Source organism: Thunnus maccoyii, chromosome 5 (assembly GCF_910596095.1).
Source record: "Thunnus maccoyii chromosome 5, fThuMac1.1, whole genome shotgun sequence".
Classification (NCBI taxonomy): Eukaryota; Metazoa; Chordata; class Actinopteri; order Scombriformes; family Scombridae; genus Thunnus; species Thunnus maccoyii.
Genome location: NC_056537.1, coordinates 1375349 through 1397573, shown reverse-complemented (window position 1 = coordinate 1397573; position 22225 = coordinate 1375349). Strand labels below are relative to the sequence as shown.

The following is a 22225-nucleotide window of genomic DNA, read 5'->3' as shown; positions in this document are numbered from 1 at the left end:
GAGGTCAGAGGTCGGGGTGGAGTCCTGTGTGTGTGTTCAGGTTTGGTTCAGATGCTGCTGTTGTATTAAACAGAGACCAGGATCTGGTTCATCAGAGTCTGAACACAAACACAGTTTCTACCAGCTGATGTTTTACTGCAACATCTGAGACTCTGACGGAAAATAAACCAGATTTCACTCAGACCTTCAGTATCAACATATCTGCAACTTCACAAATACAATAATCAACATTTTCTCATCATGTTGAGAGAAAATGTGATTGAGCAGCGTTACGTTTCTAGCAAAACGTTTTTTACTGGTGTAATTGAGTCGTATATGAACGTAGTTTCTAGGAGACAGAGTTGGATATAAAGGTCTACTACTCATATATTTTAGGAAGGTGTAACTGCTGCCTGGATGATGTTCAGCAGCTTCGGGTCAGACGGTGTCTCTGGTTGGTCATGTTTATGACTTGTTGGGATAAAGATTTAGCTTCATCATCATCAGTGATCCTGGATGCTTGGTGCTGCTGGTGGATGTCGGTGGACCTGCTCGGTAGAGTCGGAGATCCTCTTCATGGACTCTTTAAATCTCTTCTTCTGGCCTCCTGGTGTCTGCTGGTCTGCCTGTAGTTGGGAGGAGATGATCTGCTCAGGAGGTTCAGACTACATGTTCATCATGAGTTGGTGTTTGATGATGATGATGATGATGATGATGATGATGACGTTGGTGGGTTTATCTCTCCAGCTGATACTCAGAGAACAGGAGACTGAGGTGAATTGAAGGGGAAACAGGAGTCACGTCTGAATGAGACCAGATGATGAACCTCCAGACAGTCTGACATCGAATCAGAACAGACTCGCAGCAGCATTAAAACACAGTTGAGCCGTTCTGACGAGTCTTCATCTTCATCTTCATCTTCATCTTTAACAGCTGATAGATTTAGAGTCATTATCTGTATTTCTTTATTTTCATATTTCACTGTCGTGCCACCAAAACCACACCTTTTGACTTCAGTGTTCGAGATTCAACCTCTCAGTCCGAGAACATCCTGGAGCTGTCAGCTGTGGTTGATCCCGGGTCCCGAGTACTGGGAACCATTAACAGTGACTGAAAAAAACCACAAAGTAGAACAGATACAATTAATGAATGAGAACAGTTTAATAATAGTAATAAAGTTTGTTTTGGCAGAAAACAATCATTAAATCATTAAAAAACTTTGACTATAAATAATAAGTGAAGTGATTTGATGAGCTGAAACTCTTCAGTCACATCTGCAGCACCTTGATCATATATGTTAAAATTACATGTAAGTTCATGTTGTATTGCAGAAACCAGAGAAAACAACTTTTTCATGCTCTTGAGTTTATAATCTGAGCTCTCGATTGAACAGAATTCCTCCTCATGTCATCCTGGCGTCCTGCGTACAGCCTCACTGAGGATTTAATAAAGTTTTATTTTGAAATTGGACTCTGTGGATACTTGAAGCACAACACTGAGATCCCTGAAACATCTTCTACAATAACAGACTTTTCACTGTGAAGCTTTGATGCTCCTGCAGACGTCGTCCAGTTCATAACTGACGTCACAGCTGGACGTCTTCTTCATCACGTCTTCAGACTTCCAGCTGATTGAATGTGTTTGGTTTCCTCTGCTAGAGGGGCTCCTCTGTACTCTATAGGTGAAATAAAATGATTCGTTTTTTATTTGTTTTATTTCTGTGAGCAATAAGACACAAGAGAGTCCAGAGAGTTGAAATACAGTCCTCAGTGCAGCCTGTGAGACTCTTTATATACGATTATATACTGTACATGTTGGAGCTGAATCACATCTGAGTGGACAACATGAACAACACCTTAGCAACCACCTTAGCAACCAAGGCTACAGAACGAACGGACGGCCGTTCATGAGCATGTGTGATGAGCAAGCAGCAACATCCGCGGCTGAAACATGAAGCCAAAAACTGCAGTTCCTTGAACGACCACTTGAGGCTCCAAAAGCGAGTCAATCCCCATAGACCCCCATGTTACAATACCCAACTTTACAGCAGAAATAAACATGTTTACAGTCTGGTACAAACAACGGTTTAGGTCTCTGTAGCTAATTTCCTCTTTCATGACAACTGTACGGGGGGGGAATGTTTTTATAACTCACCTGTTTAAGTTTTATTAAGCCGTAAAGTTCTGCATAATGAAGGACATGGCTGCTTTGAGTGACAGGTCCGCCAGCCACTAGGTGGCTTGTTTCAGCCGTTCGGCCCCGCCTCTTTGCCCATTTTTGATTGGCTGGGAGTTAGGCAGCGTCACGCACTGCCAAGATGGCGACGGCCGGAGCGGCTCACTTTGAGCTTCAAAACCGCTCTTCAGAAACCGACGAGTGTCGTCACGGTAACTACGTCCATGTTTTTATACAGTCTATGGTGATGAGTTGACATCAGCTCGTCAGCAAGGTAGAAAAAACCTTCACATATGAAGCGTTCGGAGCAGGTTGAAGCCCTGAATTTTGACTTTCTACATATGTTACCTTCAAGTTTCTGAACGTTGAGCGTGTTTAACATCTGACATCAGAACAGGAAATTAATAACAGCTTTAAATCCCCAAGTTTGGCTCCTCTGTTGAGTTCACTGTATTATTGCTGCAGAGACTCTTTGGTAGTGATTCCTCCGTCACACGGCGGATGATCATCTCGTCTTTGTGTCTCTCGGCGAGCTGAGGGCGTCAGGACACTTTTATGTTGTGCGGCTGAGATATGAATTAAAATAAATAAATAGAGAGAGAAACCAGCTTCAGTTTCAGGCGTCGTCAGTCACGCTCAGGGCCGCTCGCTGACGTTCCTCCTCCACATGAATTTATTCAAATCCAATTACACCCTCCGCAGCTTTTTGCTTCGTTAATTTCTGTTTGTGTTTTCTTTCCTCTCAGCTGCTGATTTTCTCTTTCATTCAGATGCAGTGTGTTCATAATTCCCATGAATATATGCTTGACTTAATGGAGCATTGAGAATTAATTTGGACTCTGAAGGCTCCTGAGGTAAGCTTTCTACACCAGAGGCACAACAGTGTGTCTGCTGTATAATAATAGGCTTGTTTCCAGGATCTAAATGAGCTTTATGAGCAGAGCAGGAGGGAATTACAGTCAGTCTGCAGTTTGTGTTCATTAAAGTATTTCACACTGAGCTGATCGATGAAGAGGAGACGACAGAATAAACCTCCTGAAACTCTTTGGTGAACTTTTATCTTCCTGATGAGGTGTTCTGAGGTCACTTCCTGCACTGACCTGGTTTGGTGTCCTGCTGGTTGTGTCTCCGTCTTTGGGTTTCGGATCGACGTGGGCCGTGATCGAGTTCAGGCTTTGTTGAGTCTTTGTGATCTTGTTGAGTGTTTAATAAACTGTATTCAGTCTCTAGTAGGGGTGTACCCGAATACACATACATTATTCGGCATTATATGAATATTTGTGTCATACAAATATTTTAAAAGTTATTTGTTTTTGGGAAGAAAAAAACCAAACATGTCAAATACCAGTTTGCAGGTCGGTTACATCGTTCTCTCAGTGTCTCTCCTCTGATCAGTCCCAACAGACTCTAACCTGTTGTTCCTCTTCTTCTTTCCACTGTCAGGTTGTAAAAAATAGGCAATAAATGAAAAGTGTAAAGCAAGAATCACCTTTGAAGTTCTACATGTTACAGGCTGTGCTGTCTGTGTGTTATGGGTGTATAAATAGGTAGAGGTCTGTCTGCGATGAGGTGATGAGTAAAGTTTTAACTCAGTAGTCAGTACAGTCGTCTATGATGTGGGGACCTCCTTCATAAGGTCGTTTATTCATGAACACTTATTGTAACACTTTAACTGTCTAAAATTAAAAGCGTAATAAAAACAAAAACAGGATTTTTAAGCCTCTTTCCACTTTTATTAGAATACAAATACAAATAATTTTGCTGCCTCAACAAATACTAATACTGGACTCTCTGTACATCTCTGGTCTCTAGTTAGGCTCATGTAAAACTTCATGTGGTTCGACACAACTTCAAAAGGAAAAATAACTTGAAACTTCAAGTTATAAAAACTATAACATTAATAAAAAAGTAAAAACTGAACGTGTTTCAGTTGAAGATTAAAAATTTTGCATATTTTTAGTCAAAAACCAAAAGACACAAAAGAAAGACGTCTTAAATAAAGTGAAGTAACCTGAGCTGCGTCCAGTAGCTTCAGGAGGATCCAGCTCTAACATGACGTTCGTGTTTTATCAGTTTCTGAAAAGCGTTTCGTGCCAAAGTTGTAATAAATATAAATAAATATAATTTGTTTGTTTGGGACGTCTGAGGTTTGACTTTGTGGTTCTTCAGAGTTTCACACTAAAGAACCACAAACTGAAGGCATCACTGTGATAATATTATATATCAGTGTATCACATATAAATATTCAGAAAAAATATAGTTTAGTTTTCTTAATAATTCCTCATTAAACGTGCTCCTGATGAATAAATATTCACAGCAAAGTTAAAACAATCAGGTGATTTTAAACATTTTTAGTGAGAAGATGAAACATTCAGAAACACTTTAAACATAAATTCAAACATCTTCAAACATTATCATAAATATAAATATATTTCATATGTAATAAATGTAATAAATGTAATAAATGTATATAGTGTATAAAGTCAACAGGTTGTTACATGTTATTTTAATATTCCACCAATGTTTCATCGTACAGTTATCAGTTATAACTTTATGTGATTTTATGATAAGTGACATTGTTCAGTTCATACACTGATTAAACAGCTTAATGAACATTTATGAAGATACAGATTTACAACAGTCTGTGGAGGTGAGTGGAACCAGGAGGAGAGTCTCTGTCCATATTTATGTGTCTGTCTGCTTCTTTTCTCCGCTTTAAATGACCTGAAGGTCGTTCAGACGCTCTTAGTCCTGTCGTTAATTTAGCTGTTTTGTCAGAAACGGTCTCAGGAGGTTTGGTTAACCTCCATCCAGTCACCTCCTCTTCCTCCTCCTCCTCCTCTTCCTCCTCCTCCTCCTCCTCTTCCTCCTCCTCCTCCTCCTCCTCTTCTTCCTCCTCCTCCTCTTCCTCCGAGGAGCTGCATCATCTGCCGGATGAGACGCTCACGTCTTCAAAATGAAAGAAAAGTTTCAATGAATCGACACGTTTAGAGCTGCAACGATCAGTCGATTAATCAATTAATCGCCAACTATTAAATTAGTCGCCATTTTTTAATCAATTAATAATAAAATAAAGCTTCATATTCTCTGCTTCCAGCTTCTTAAACATGAATATTTTCTGTTTTTTTTAGTCTCTTTGACAATAAACTGAAAATATTTGAGTTGTGGACAAAACGAGACATTTGATGACGTCGTCTCTGATGCACGTTTTTCACCATTTTAAAGACCAAACGACGAATCGATTAATTGATAATAAATACAAACTGTTAGTTGCAGCTTTACATGTTTTTACTGTGAACATTCACACATTATATCTTGTACAATGTTTTTAAACTCTAACAGCTTTTATCATTCACTTAAAATACTTTTTTTTTTACCTACTGAATATTTTTATAGTATTTATATATTCATATGTTGTAGGTCTTTAAAGAGGAAGAAGGAATAGATGTCATTTTAAGGATTTTAATGTGGTATTTATACTTTTTTTGGGTGGAAAAACCAAATCAGACACATTATTGTTCCAAGCAGAGTATTTATACGTCTTCATACATGTGTGGACGGGATCTTTAAGGTCTCCTAAACACATCCAGTCAGATCTGATCTCTTTGTGTTGATGTTTGTAAGTGACATGTATCCGCCTCCAGTAGTGAAACCTGCCACACCAGCACAGAATAACAACAATAACATCAGATCATAAACATGGACGACAGTTTATGATTCGTTGAATAAAAGTTTCTCCATAAACGTCCAACAACGTCTCTCCGTCGACCTCGTCGCTGTTGATGTTTATGTTTAGCTGAGTGATGATGATGATGATGATGATGGTGATACGTGGAGACGTTAAAACATCCAAACAAACGCCGATCCGACTGTTCTGACAGCAGCAAATCAACTGGATTTGAGCCGCTTCAGAAAAGGCTTCTGTATCTGTCTCAGGAAGGAACCACGACGTATCAAAACGCTCAATCAGAATCTGTTTATTGATCGATCAGCTGATCTGGTGGGACGGTAAACTGAGCGGTCGTCTGATTGTTTCACAATAACAGATTCATCAACCAGCAGCAAACAGTTTCAGCCTCATCATTGTTTTCTTTCCCTCCAGTTTTCCGGTTCTGTGATTGTTTGTTGTTCTTATTTTCAATATTCAGGGAATTAAAAGAGACGTCGTATAATAACAGCTCGTATCAACCAGATGTCAGTTTATCTCCTGCAGTAAACGACGTGTCAGCTGTGATCGGACAGAAAACAACAATACGAGCAGAGAAAACAAAGTCATTTCATTATTCTGTTTAAACGTGAGCGAGATGTTTGATGCTGCAACAGTTTCATCTGTGATTCATTCAAACCAACATACACGAAGAAGTCGTCACACGTTTACTGCTGACAAACACAGAAATGATATAAAAAATAGATAAAAGAAGTTTACGGAGCAGATATGTTGAACATTTTTCATTTTTTAAAACTAAATCTGACTGCTGGCAGGAAAGTGAAACATTATGATTGAAGCCATCAGAGAACACGTTTCATCAGACAGAAACATTTTCACATTCAGAAAAACATAATTGTCATATAAGGGAACTAAGCACGAACCTATCAGAGACTCTGCAGCTCCTCTCGGCTTTACGGAGCTTTATAGTGAGTTTCAGCTCATTGTTTATCTGTCCGGCTGCAACTTTACTGTTCTGGTTCACTCTCAGCGTCTCATAGCGTCGTTTTCAGAGAAAAAGCTGTAAAAAGCCGCTGAACACTACCTGCTCACAGTTAGCTGTAGACTAGCTGGTGAACATAGTGGAGCATTTAGCAGCTAAAGAGCCAGATATTTCCCTCAGGAGCTGGTGGAGACCAAAAACAGAGCTAAAAGAGAGTGAATATTGGACAGAAACACGACTCCACATGAATGATAATGTTGCTCCGTAACTGCTGGATGTGGAAATAAACAACTGTTTGCTAACATGTTAGCCACAAGTACTTTATAAGATGATAATATGACAGAAGTAGTTTTTACAGACTATTCTGCTGAAAACAAGTTCAGGCAGCTTTAACCAGATTGAAACTATGAAGGACCAAGACTAGAACCCTGAGGAACCCCACATGTGATTATTGACATTATCAATGGGAGGATCATGTTGCTCCGTAACTGCTGGATGTGGAAATAAACAACTGTTTACTAACATGTTCAACATATCAACTTAAAGATGATGATGAGTCAGAGTTGTTGTTCACTGCTTGTTTCCCCCAAATGGTCAAAAACTCATCAGTTAATGCAGGTTTAAAGTTCGGGGGAAAGATGGAAGTTTAGGGTAAATATTGATGTAAGTCAGTACACTTCACTATATTTACAGACAGTTAAATCCACTGAGTATGTTCATCAGTCCCTTCAGCAACACAGACACAGAGAAGCTTTTTACAATAGAAAAGCTCCTAAATTCACAGATGGATCATGAATGAAGTGTGTGAAATGTTTTCTTGTATGATCTGAACAGTGATGGAGGAAACATTCAGATCCTTTATTCAGCTGAGAGTGTAGCAGTCACCCGTTCGTGGGACTTGCTGTCGTTTCTCTGTCTCCCCGTTACGAATTCAGATAGTTGCATGTCAGGGTTGACTGGAGGGTTTATGCAGATCACCTGTGTGCAGAGTGGGAGGACTGGCTCCCAGTTAGTGATTGAGAGCAGCTGGGTTTGTTCTCGTTCTCCTCTCGGCCAATCGGGGTGTGACGACGCCCTTTTTCTGGGGTTTAAGAAAGGAGAGAAACTGCACGCCGTGGTCACTCTGTTCTTTTCTCCGCTGGTTGCAGACAGAAACTCTTCTGTTTCTTCTTTATGGTCTTTTTCTTTCTGATTTGAGTGAATACCATAAAATAAACCAAGTGTCCTGCATCGGGTTGTTCTTAATGCCCATCGATAGCCAAACACCTGCAGGCTTTATTTTGTATACATATTAAAGAGGCATTTTTTTCATTAAGGGGACGTTTCCCATCGTGCAACACCTTGTGAGGTTTCTCCAAGTGAATATTATTTGTCTTTTTATTTCTTTTTGTGGCTGGGAGCTGGTTTCCTTACAGAACAGCTGTGTTCAAGAAAAAAAAAAGTACCAATATAAAAATACTCTGTTAAAGTCCTGCATGAAAAAATCCCACTACAGTAAAAGCCAAAAAGGTTGGAAACCACTGGTTTCATCTTTAACAATGTGTTGTATTTTAAAAGCTTGTTATATTATCCATTGTGTCAAATCTTCATCTGAAAAGTAACTAAAGCTGTCAAATAAATGTAGTGGAGTAGAAAGTACAATATTTCCCTCTGAAATGTAGAAAGTAGCATCACATGGAAATACTCAAGTAAAGTACAAGTACCTCAAACTGTACTTAAACACAGTACTTAAGTTAATGTACTTATTTCCACCTCTGGATGTGAAACACATTTTGAAGTGCAGTTTAAATATGAAACTCTCAGCTGAGATAAAACCTCATTAAAGGAGTTTTAACATCCACAACAAACCTGCAGCTTCTTGTTTTTGCTTCTCCGTCTCTTTAATCATGTTTCCGGCTGACGTGCTGCTCGACCGTCGTCTCCCAGCATCCTCTGCTCACACCGACAGAGACGGTGTTCTGCAGCAGACGGAGAGTTAAAGACGGCCGACGATGAGCTGCAGCTAATGAGCAAACGGAGAGCGGCCGCTGGTCTGCTTGCTGTCTCTGGTTACCATGGGATACCTGTTAGCGAGCAGCGTCTCTTACATCATCTACATGCACGCTGAATCCTAATTACTGCAGGAAGCTCCGCCGCGTCTCCTGCAGCAGGTCTGATCTCAGCCGCTCTGAGGGTTCACCATAAGTCAAATAAAAAGTCGACTTGTCACCCAAAGTGTTTATAAGACACCAACCATGTGATCAGTGGATGACTGCTGCACTGAATCTTGTTTTTCTCTGTTAAATCACCACCTGACTGAAGTTTAAAGGGTTCATATTCTGATTTTTGTGGTTTTGTTATTTATAAAAGGTCCAAAAATGCCGCTCTGAACGCTTCATTTGACTTTTTGTAATTGTCCAGGTAGAAAAGTCAGCTTCATCACCTGAAGAATAATATCAAGAATTTAAAGGACTTATGTCTCAGCAGGATTTGGAAAAACTGGTCCTGCATTTATCTTCAGTAGACTCGACTACTGTAACGGCGTCTTCACAGGTCGATCAGACAGCTGCAGCTGGTTCAGACGCTGCTGCTCGAGTCCTCACTAAGACCAAGACAGTGGATCATATCAGTCCACTTCTCAGATCTTTACACTGACTTCCTGTCTGTGAAAGGTTTTAAGATATTGCTGTTGGTTTATAAAGCACTGAATGGTTTCTGATCTGCTGCTACATTATGAAGCATCCAGACCTCTCAGGTGGTCTGGGATCAGGTCTGGATCAGGTCTGCTTTCTGTCCCCAGAGTCCAAACTAAACCTGGAGAAGCAGCGTTCAGTTTTTATGCTCCACATATCTGAACAAACTCCCAGAAAACTGCAGGTCTGCTGCAACTCTCAGTTCTTTAAATCACAGCTGAAGACTTTTCTGTTTGCTGCCTTTCATTAAACCACATTAAGGGTTAATATTTTACACTGCACTGTTACTTTTATTCTCTTGTTTTATGTCTTATTCCCTTTTTTAGCTTTTTATTTCCAAATTCAACACTTTAACATATTTAAATGTATTTTCACTTGTTTTTTTATATTCTGGCTTGATGTCTTTTATGCTCTTTGTAAAACACTTGACGTTATTTTAGACCAAGACACTGTAAGCAGCCTTAATAATTTAAGGCTAATTAATTATTGCTAATTAATAATCTTCTTCTGTGGATGTATGGGCAGTTACTGTATATTAGATTATTATGGTTAAATTGTTTCTGGAGCACAAATGAAAAGTTTCTGCTGTTGATCTTGATTACTGGTTGAAGAGAAAACGTCTTTATAAGAGGAGAAATACGAGTTAAATATCTGCAGCTCAACACAAAGATCAGTGACTGAATATACGATAATATTTAATATTTAATAACTATAACTGGCTGCTTCATCCTGTCACGTTGGACTGGAGCTGCGTCTCTCAGAACGTGTTAAAAGCAGCAGCAGCGTTTTAATCTTTGGATGTTTCTTCTACTTGGACCCCAGTAAAGTGTTTAGTCGAGTCTGGATGATGATGAGGATGATGATGAGGATGATGATGATAAAAGCATGATGACCTTTTCTACATCTGAATATGACCTCAGTTAAATGTCTCGGCAGGACTGCAGCGCTTCAGTCACCTGAGCATCAAAAGACGACGGTTTCTGTTTAACATTAGAAGATAAATAAGTCAGTCAGATATGATGCTCCGACACTTTCCACCGTCACCTTTGACCCTTTTTTAAACGTGAAAGTACACCGCTGATCCCGCAGAGCTCACAGAGGTCTGACTGTGTGTATTCATACAGAGGAGGAGGAGGAGGAGGTGATAACCTTCATCACAGCAGCTCTCAGATGGAGATGAGACGGTTTATTAGCTTCCATGTAGCCTGGAGGCTAACAGGAGGGAGAGGTCGTGTTAATCCAGGCTGTCAGGTGTAATTATGAGCTTCATTTAAACTGCAGACAGTCTGCAGTGGAGAAGAAGCTTCTATGTGGATTTTATGAAGCAGACAGTTAGTTCACTGTGTTTGTTGTTTAAACTGAACCTTTCTGGCTTTCTGTAGCTCAGGGTTTATATTAGACCAAGAGATGACATATATTTTAATAATGATCCTCACCTGTAGATGTAGGAGTAGTTACAGCAGGAGTCAACGATTAGCTTCAAGGTCCAGGTATCATCGGATCATTTGTAATTCAAAAACAGTAAATCTGTTATTTGTTTCAAAACAAATGTTTTTGGCGTCAGAATCAAATAAAGAAAAACTAATCAAACCCGCCCGGTTTTGGTTTTCGCCAATTCGTTTTTTTGTTTTTTTTTTGTTTTTAAATTACAAATGAATTACGAATTATCTGATGATCCCTGGACCGGCCAGTTTTTTTTCAGGATTTTTCATTACGGAGCCGTAAAGCAGTGCAGCAGAAACATGACTGATATATGTTGTTGTTGTTGTTGTTTATTTCTTTTAATTCATTTAAGAACAAAAACACTCACACTGTGCACAACATGACGTTTATTTATTTATGTATTTATTGTGAGCATGTACAGTGTTAAACATAAATGTTAGCATGTGATGTACTGAACCAGAGTTAGCTTAAAGCTAATTTCTATCTGCAGTCCCTTCATCAGGTCACAGTTAAAACATAACAAACACTACAAAGCAAAAAACACATAATACACATAATACAAAACTACGCACAGTAGCACATCACACACACACACAATGTCAACTAGAAATTAATAATGTAAACTTGTTAAATTAAAGATTATTTGCATTCATGAGACTGTGAAAGTTAGAGTCAGTGGTTACAGAGCTGAGTAGTTTTTAGCAGATTTTAAATTTTTTTTTTTTTTTTTTTTTAAATCAGTTTCAATTATTGACCGACGTCTGTCTGAACTTTAGTCTATAAGTTTGTTTGGCTGCGCTGTAAACAGATACACCAGCTGCTCTCCTCCTGAATCCTCCTGCAGTTTTAAAGAGTAACTACACATCCAAACTCTGCTCCCAGCACAGTGTAAAGATGCAGGACGAGGACTGTAGGGGGCGACACCGACTACCCACCGCTCAGTGTAGCATGAACAGATGAGGAGCTGGTAGTGTGATGACGGCTGTCACCTGTCCGTCTGCCCGCTGCAGGTGCTCGTTAGCTCACCTGGATCACCTGAGTGTGTCCCAGCTGCAGCTCATCACTCTATACTTTAATTACTTAAGTTACCTTTTTTAATTGGTTTTCATTTGCTTTAATAAACTTGTTAAAGTTCAACATGCTGTGTCTCCTTTTGTTGTGGCTACTTGAGTCAGGTCATGCTAGTCAGAGCTAACAGCCGTTAGCAGCTGCTGGAAACACATTCAGCCCTTTGTAAGAGTGTCTGTGGTGCCTGTAGTTGAGCTGGAGGGGGAGGGGGGGGGGGATCAGTATGTAGCCGTGGCCCTGCTGTTTATCATGTTACTGTTACTGTCATCAGCCCTGAATATCTTGTAAAGCTCTGAATACATCACCGTTAGTTATCTGCGGGGCTGTGAGTTGTGTTTACTGCCACAGAAGAGGAATAAATCTTTTGGCTTATTTTGTATAATCACGGTTGTCTCTGGCGTCTCTTATCAGACTCGCTAACGCTACCGGCAGCTCAGTGAGAGGCACAAACTGCAGCCACGGTGAGCAGCGTTGTGATATTTATACTTGGCAGCAGCTGTTATGAAATATTCCTCCGAGTTTTCCTGTTACGTCATGTTTTAGAGAGTTCAGCTGAACTGAATTTACAAATCCAAGCAGACAGAAATAAGCTAATTATGAGCAGAAAAAGTAGTTTTTACACATAATACAGTTGATTTTTCAACAACATATTAACACCATATACCAACATAGACCTACAGTTTAGTGTGTAGTTACCCTTTAAGGATTATAGTTTAATGTGACTGTTATTATTCAGTGTCTCATATTACTCATTAATCAAACTGTCACTGCTGCATTAGTAAAGTGAAATAGTGCAACACTCTGATTTAAGATATTGTAATAATTTGAATATTTTGAGTGAACAGATTTGATGTTTCTGGTGAAAATCATCACTGGATGTTAGTGATTAATAATCAGCAGGAACAAAAGATGTTTTCTGTTGTATTGATCTGTGGTTCAGGACTCAGATGTTTTAACTGGATGTTGATGGTTAATAAAAATATCACAGCTGGATGTTTCAATCAGTCTGAACACTGATGCTGTTTATTTATAAAATAATCAGCAGGGATGGAAAATAAATTGGATTTTGTAAGATTTAAAAACAACAAACTCTGTGCAGCAGAAGATGAGACGTTCCAACTTTTAGTCTTCATAAAAACCTTCATGACGTCACACAGACGTTAAAGCTCCTGAACAGAACGTCACCTGATGGACAGCAGATAGAAACAACATCATCGTTCCTTCATTCATGTTTCACAAAGACTCTGCTGACAGCGAACACTTCTCACTTCACAACCTCCCGAGTGACGCTTCGGTCTGACAGTCGGGACGTCAACCAGAGGACCTGTGAAGTTATGACTAAAGTCACCTGTTAGGAGACACCTGGGCCAAGATGTATTGATCTTATTGACCCCCAATAGGTTCAATCATGTGAGCACAATATGAACTAAAAACATAAAGGCAATAAAAAGATTTAGTTAGTTGTGATTAATTAACACAGGAGGCGTCACGTTGCTGTTAATGTTCTTTTTGATCCTTAATCGGGACATAATTAACCCAAACGGACAAACAAGTCAGTGTAGATATGAGTTACAAACTAATCATTGATGACATTGATGAGATGTGACTGCTGGTGATGGTTTACGGGTCCATGTGATGAATTAATGATCACAGCTGTTCTGACTGTTGAACCTCGCTGCTGCAACACAGTTGGTGAAACTGCACTTCTTCTTCTTTTGTGTTTGTTTCATTGACGGCTGTACAGGCAGCATGTTGATATGGAAACAGCTGGTTAAGGACTTTTACTAGTAATGCAATACAATACAGTAAACAAACACAACTTACAGCATGACCAGCAAACCGCGGCTCCACGGCGATGTGTTGCTGCTGCTTCTCAGCGTTGGCCTCCTCCATCGGGCGCTCATTGGGGCGGCGCTGGCTTTTTGGCGGGCGCCGCGGCCTCCTTGGCTCCTACAATATAAGTCAAAGGTCAAACACCTTCCTGTGTACCTGAGTCACAGCCAATGAAAACGCCTTCAATAACTTTGAACCCTCTGGTTACATCAGCAGCACATTTGGCTCCTATTATTGTTTTACACACTGATGCTATTGGCTGCCTCTGATGGTCACGTGACCTGCACCTTCCAGACTCTCATTAATATCCTCATCTCTGCTTCATCACGTCTGTCTGTTCAAATCGTATTGGATGGACAGACGTCGACTCTTCTGTCCTGCTGGAAAATGTTTTCAGAAAAGTCTGATAGAGACGACGGCGAAGCTGCTGCTGTTGTTGCTTTTGTTGTTGATGAGGATGATGATGATGATGCTGTTGTTTGTCTGGCTTTCACCCCAATGACCTCAATCTTTCTGAAGAACTGGTCCCTCTGTTCTCCTGGTCCATGGCTGTATTGATTGAGGTTCACCAGCATGAAGGCGGGGGGGATGGGTGGGGGAGTCTGACCTTCATCTTGTTTATGGGAACCACTCTTGACAACAAACGATCATTTCAAGAAAATACTGAGATTGTTGTAAAAAGGTGCCATCAAAGAAAAAACTTCCTCCACAAGCTGAACTCATGTGGAGATAACAGGAGCATCTCATCCTACAACTGTTTTATTGAAAACATCCTTTATGTTTTCATTCATCTGCTGCTGTCAGTCCTTAAACATCTTCACTGTGATTGGTTCCCTGTGGACGACGCCTTCTGAGCGTTAAACAGTCTGAAGGAGAAAGACATTTGTTCCTGATACAGTTCGTCTCTTTAGTCTCAGCATCCTGACACCCTTCCTCCACCATCCTAGACTCCAACAAACTGCACTTTCTCAACACAGCCAACACTGTTTGTACATGTTTTATTGTCTTTATATACCTGCCGGGACAAATAAAGTCTATTGAATTGAATTGAAATTGAAGAAAGTTGTAAATGTTGGATGAGTGTGTGACGACAGAAAACATTCAGCAGCCGTCAGTCAAACACTAAACTGCTTCTTGCTCAGCGTCACAGCCGCAGAGTGAAAACCTGATTCTTAAAGGACGAGTTCAGTTTTTCAAGTGTCTTAAACCAGCAGTCAGGAGCCCACATGAGCAGTGAAACCTGTTTTTCCTCCTGTAAACTTGTAAACTGGTTTCAAACACCAGCACAAAATCATTTTAATAGTTATTTGGTAATTTCATGTGGAGCCAGAAAATAAATCTGTTTAGCAGAAATATGAGTCAGTGGTTCAGCTGATGATACAGAGTCTGAACTCTCATCTGTCTCCTCTAATGGAAACAGATTCTCCAGCTGCATCACACAGATCTTCATCTCTGCATTAATGGCCACCTGTGATGTGAAGTATTGATCACAACTTTGACTCATCATCAGCTTTTAAGTTGATATGTTGAACTTGTCAGCAAACAGTTGCTTATTTCCACATCCAGCAGTTACGGAGCAACATTATCATTCATGTGGAGTCGTGTTTCTGTCCAATATTCACTCTCTTTTAGCTGTTTTTGCTCTCTACCAGCTCCTGAGGGAAATATCTGGTTCACCAGCTAGTCTACAGCTAACTGTGTCTGTTTGCTGTTTGGTGCCAAAACGACGCTATGAGACGCTGAGAGTGAACCAGAACAGTAAAATTGCAGCTGGACAGATAAACAATGAGCTGAAACTCACTATAAAGCTCCGTAAAGCCGAGAGGAGCTGCAGAGTTACTGATGATTCTCTGTAGGTTCACCACCAACATGTTACACACTGACACATCAGACATCACACGATGCTGACTCTGCATTTACACACTTTCACTTTCCCAGATCAGATATCCAGATACACATCACATGTTAAATGGAGTCTCAACTTTATGAGTTGAAACATTTACGTCTTCCTCTCTTCATCCTCCTCCATGACGTGTTTGAACAATTTAAATAGAACAGCAAAAGAGAACCTGAGCGAGTATAAAACAGTTAAAACATTATGTGTAGGTGACTTCCTGCTGTGCGTCCTTCAGGTCAGCTGGCGGCGGGAACCTGTGAGATCGTCACTCTGGACCGAGACAGCAGCCAGCCGAGGAGAACCATCGCCCGACAGACGGCTCGCTGCGCCTGCAAGAAGGGACAGATCGCCGGGACGACGCGAGCCAGACCGGCCTGCGTGGACGGTAAGATGCTGATCGGTGGACAGTCCTCAGACTTTAACCAGAATACGAGATTTTGAAATTCTGGGACAAGCAGTAAATGAAATCAGTTTTAGTTTTACTGTAGCGAGCATCTGTCTATCTTCTGGAGTTAATTAGATCCTGCAGAGCCTTTCCCACCGCTGCCGTATTACAGAGTTTAATTCCTGCTTCTGTTCTCTCTAATCGCTGCTGTTTCCTGTAACTAACAAGCACATGTTCTAAAGTTTCTGGTCCTTGACAGTAGTGCTTTAACACCAGTATCCTGGTTGTTTTACACATGTAAACACATTATCCTGGTTTCAGTACATGTATATGATACCTGGAGTACTCCAGTAGAAACCAGTATACGAGCATCGGTCCGGTCTGACTCTTCACTGTTAGTGGATGATGAGGAAAGAGACGAGGACAACTGCTGTGTGAAATAAAATATCAGTAGAGCAGCTTCATATGACCTTCTAAGGTCTTCTACCTTTTTTTAAAGCAGGAGAAACCATCTCCATGCTCCGATAGCTGAGCTTGAGATCAGTGAACCAACATGTTACACTTCTGTACTCGATTAAAATACATAAACACACTGAAATAAACATTACGACAACATAAAACAGCATTTATGACCTTTGCAAAGTGAGATTTGTTTGTCTGTTTCGTGTTTTAACTGCTGTTGATGGACTCACGTCTCCGCAGCAGGGCCCGGAGGTAGTGACATCATCAAAATGTCAAAGGTCACGCAACAAAAAATACAATTAACAAGATAAAAGCTCCACAAAATAAATATGTACAGAAACATGTATATACATGAAAAATAATAACAAAGTGATCAGGGATGGGGAAAATAGATTATTGATTAAATATAAACCTGTTACATGAATTTATCTGATAATTAATGCACGCTGTCATCCTGGTTTTGAGTCTTATCTTGGATTTGATCATATTCTGGATCCTGTGTTTACATGATTCTAACAATATATATATATATATATATATATATATATATATATATATATATATATATATATATATATATATATATATATAATTTTTTTTTTTTTTTTTTTTTTTTTTTTTTTTTGGAGCATCTGTGTGCAGTTTTGTCTCAGACTTTATGTTCTGTGGCAGCAAAGAATCCTCAAACATGCATATACACTTCCTGCATATAAACAGGTATCTATAAACACAGAATGTGAGGTTTATGAGGTTTATAATGCAGTCTGTAAAATGCCAATCAAATGTGCATCTATAAACGTATTAATTACTTCTCTGTGATCAGTTTTAATTGATACAGGAAGCATCATTTAATTTTTTGTTAATATTCTTTTTATTTCATGCTTAGTTGTGACACAGTGAGTGTGAGATCTACAAACTGATCATTGATTATGTTTCTGAGATGTGACTGCTGATGATGGTTTACAGGTTCATGTGATGCATTAATGATATGGACGTTATCAATAACCACAGCTGAGTGTAATCACAGCTGTTCTGTTGAACCTCGCTGGTTAAACACAGTTGGTGAAACTGCACTTCTTCTTTTGTGTTTTTTTTCATGGACAGGTGAACAGACAGCATGTTGATATGAAAGCAGCTGATTAGGAGCGTCTTCATCCGTTTATGGATAATTGTGGGAGTAGAAATGAGGCTCGTGCACGTAGTTCCACCATGATTGAGATTTATAAAACAGACCCATGCGTACGCACGGCTTTATGAATCTGATGGAAATACTGTGTCTGCATGTTTCCGTCTTTGTGCATCTGGCTCCTGGTGTTCACACGCAACCGCATCCTGGTTTCTACTGGAGTACACCACGTAGCATATCCAGGTTTCTACTGGAGTACACCTCGTATCATATCCAGGTTTCTACTGGAGTACACCTCGTATCATATCCAGGTTTCTACTGGAGTACACCTCGTATCATATCCAGGTTTCTACTGGAGTACACCACGTAGCATATCCAGGTTTCTACTGGAGTACACCTCGTATCATATCCTGGTTTCTACTGGAGTACACCACGTATCATATCCAGGTTTCTGAAAACCAGGATAAGGCTGAGATGGTGAGAAATCAAGACACAGCTGCACACAGATGATCAGAAACCCAGAGACTGTTAGAATCATGTAAACAGAGATATGAATAATTCATAAGGACCAGTTGGATACTTCCCATAGACTGAAGTGTTTTCAGGGTTAAATGAAGAATTAGTGAGTTCAGATGTCTCCCAGTTTGCAGAATCTTCATCTGGATTGTCAGGTTCACAAAGTCGCAGCTCAGAGTTGCATCGCATTTCATCACCGGCTTTCTTTCTCTTTCTGTTTCTGCCATCTGGAGACGATGACAACAGCTGGAGGGCCTCGGTTGTTACAGGCTGCTGATGTTCACACTGTTGTTTCAGTCTGTCCTGCTGCTGTCTCCTCTAGAAAGCTTCAGTTTAATAAAACTTCAAATATTTTCTTTCACATTTGTCTTAAAAGAGAACAACTTTTTCCCTACAGCCAAGACAATCAGGCCAAACTCTACTGATAACGACGCTCAGCTGATAGATGAGCGTATAGCTCGTCAACAAGATACAACATGTAAATCAGACAAATTTAGAGATGAACGGGTTCATGTTGATGAACGGGTTCATGTTGGAGATGAAAGGGTTCACGTCGGTGTTGAACGGGTTCACGTCGGTGTTGAACGGGTTCACGTCGGTGTTGAACGGGTTCACGTCGGTGATGAAGGGGTTCATGTCGGTGATGAACGGGTTCATGTTGATGAACGGGTTCACGTCGGTGTTGAACGGGTTCACGTCGGTGTTGAACGGGTTCACGTCGGTGTTGAACGGGTTCACGTCGGAGATGAAGGGGTTCACGTTGGTGATGAACGGGTTCATGTTGATGAACGGGTTCACGTCGGTGATGAACGGGTTCACGTCGGAGATGAACGGGTTCACGTCGGTGTTGAACGGGTTCACGTCGGTGTTGAACGGGTTCACGTCGGTGATGAAGGGGTTCACGTCGGTGTTGAACGGGTTCACGACGGTGATGAACGGGTTCACGTCGGTGATGAACGGGTTCACGTCGGTGTTGAACGGGTTCACGACGGTGTTGAACGGGTTCACGACGGTGATGAACGGGTTCACGTCGGTGATGAACGGGTTCACGTCGGTGATGAACGGGTTCACGTCGGTGATGAACGGGTTCACGTCGGAGATGAAGGGGTTCACGTCGGAGATGAAGGGGTTCACGTCGGTGATGAACGGGTTCACGTCGGTGATGAAGGGGTTCACGTCGGTGTTGAACGGGTTCACGTCGGTGTTGAACGGGTTCACGTCGGTGTTGAACGGGTTCACGTCGGAGATGAAGGGGTTCACGTCGGTGATGAAGGGGTTCACGTCGGTGTTGAACGGGTTCACGTCGGTGATGAAGGGGTTCACGTCGGTGTTGAACGGGTTCACGTCGGAGATGAAGGGGTTCACGTCGGTGATGAACGGGTTCACGTCGGAGATGAAGGGGTTCACGTCGGAGATGAAGGGGTTCACGTCGGAGATGAAGGGGTTCACGTCGGTGTTGAACGGGTTCACGTCGGTGTTGAACGGGTTCACGTCGGAGATGAAGGGGTTCACGTCGGTGATGAGCGGGTTCACGTCGGTGTTGAACGGATTCACGTCGGTGATGAACGGGTTCGTGGTTGAACATTATGGATCACAGCTGGTTTGGATGTGTTCTGCTGCTTTGGGAGGATATTTTTTCACCAGCAGACTCATCGTGAGAACGTTGCTGATCACTGTGACCTGTTTTCTGAGTCTCGTCAGCCAGTTCCTACTTTTTCCTCCCTGATGCTTTGGTTTTAGTTTTTGGAGATGTTCAAACAGCTTAAACTCTAACTGACCTCTTCACTCAGTCAGAGCTGCTGCTGGCTGTCAGATTAAAGATGATCAGACCAGCTGTGCTACCCTTCATCAATATATGGCCAAAAGTATGTGGACAGCAGATCAGTCCAGCTGCACATTAGAGAACACTAATAGAAATGTTAGTGATGCAAGAGGCAGCCGAGGGTTCAGTTAAGAACACAGTGGAGCTATGATGGGTGAGCAGGCTGATCTGATGTATTGATCACTCTGATCTTTAACCTTGATCAATGTGAATGACAAATTATTATAAATGTCCTGCAGAAAGAGTTGTATTTCATAAAGTATTCAGTGTAAAACTGAACCCACATCTGTCACCTTTATGTTGGTATTTATGTCAGTTTGTGTTTTCTGTTGTGATCTCAGGTAACAAACAAAAACACTTTTTCAACTGGGACCCGTAGACCTGATTAGTATTCAGATCAGTCATTTAAGTAACAGTAGTGATGCCACTATCTATATCTATATATTTGTACTTACTATTGTTACAAAAACAATATACTTAAAGTATCAAAAGTTACACGTCTGATTATGCAGAGTAGCTGGTGTCAGCATTATATTATATTTTTGGGGATAATGTACACATGGATATAATATTTAATTATTGATGCATTAGTTAGTTGACTGTAATGTTGTAGCTGGTCAAGATTGAGCTCATTTTATATACTGTTGGTTATTCATATTTTATGAACTGATTCTATGTTTTGATTGTTTCACTCTACAACGTAACTACAGCTGCAACAATTAGTTGATTAATCAATTAGTTGCCATCTATTAAATTAATCAGCAACTATCTTGATAATCAATTAATTATTTTGAGTCATTTTCTAAAAAGTCCAATGAATAATTTTTCTGGTTTCTTCAGTCGTCTGACAGTAAACTGATTATCATTTGATGACGTCATCTTGGACTTTAGGAAACATTGATCCACATTTTGTTTTGACATTTTATGGACAAAACAACAAATTGATTCATCAGGAAAATAATTGACAGATTAATTGATAATGACAACGAGTTGCAGCCGTAGTAACTACAGCTGTTAAATGACCACCACTGTCTGTACAGACTCATCAGACTACATGTCGTCTATACTGCAGTAACTAAACTGGACCAATAAACAGCAAAAACACAGAAAACAAAACATTTTGGCAGGATTCTGCTTGTGATGATGAGCTACAGTTTTACAATATGAAAGGTATCAAGTTTGCAATAAATAACCTCCTTGTTAAAAACTAGCGCAGCATCCGCTAACGAGCTGTTATATGTGTTTATATGTACGTACGCTGGTCTGTGCAGTCTGTAAATCAGACCCACACAAGACTCACACGGGGACATAAAAGGACATAAAAGCAGACGCTCTGCACAGAGAGAAAGTGCTGACAGCTGCTGATTCTGAGGGCAGACAGATGTTAGAGGATCTGACAGAAACATGACGCATCAATAATAACATGTTGAATAAAACAGCACGAAGCAGGCGGCAGTTTCTGTCTGCAGCCGAACATCAGAACCACGTTCACCTCATTTACCTTTATTTCATTTCATCTATTCTAGTTTGTTATGTTGTATATTTTAGAGCTGCAATCAGTCGATTCATTAGTAATTAGTCAATTGAAATAAAATTAATCTTTTCTTCATTCTTCAAGCAAAAATTCCAAATACTTATACTACTAATAATTGAATATCTTAACATTTTAGGATGTAAGAAATTATAAACTATAAACGATGAATCAGAGAAGTCAATGTTAGTTGCAGCTCAGTGTATTTATGTCTGTATTTGACTTTGTGATGAATAAAGTTCTGCTTTTCTTGAACTAATCTTAAAAACAATAAAATGAGACAAACATGACACTGGATCCATAAATCACCAACAACATGGAGTTCACTATCGTCACTATCAATCTGTTAAAAACACAACAAGCTGCAGACGACGTTCAAAAGATACACAAAGTTATTAACAATCAATAACAAACCCTGATCAGAGCAGATTATAACCAGCTGAACTGAATCTGTGTTAGGAGGTTTCCATGGTAACATTAACTCAGTATGGTTTCAGTGCTGTCGTCTCTTTACTCGTCATATATGTCAGTAAATTCAATATCTTAACATTTTATGACAAAACCAACGAATAATCAAAGATATAATTGTTGTTTGCAGCTACAGATGTGCAGAAAGCTCAGTATTTGTATTTGTATTTGTATTTGTTGAGGCAGCAAAATTATTTGT

General features: G+C 40.3%; 1 protein-coding gene across 2 annotated transcripts in view; it reads left to right on the top strand.

Moving 5' to 3' along the window:
• Positions 1-22225, top strand: part of LOC121896819 (chemokine-like protein TAFA-5) — a 54495-nt gene that overhangs the window by 3370 nt on the left and 28900 nt on the right. For both annotated transcript variants that reach the window (XM_042410850.1, XM_042410849.1), the window contains exon 2: positions 15952-16101. In XM_042410850.1, coding sequence (XP_042266784.1) covers positions 15952-16101 — 150 coding nt within the window. The remainder of the gene's footprint in view (positions 1-15951; positions 16102-22225) is intronic.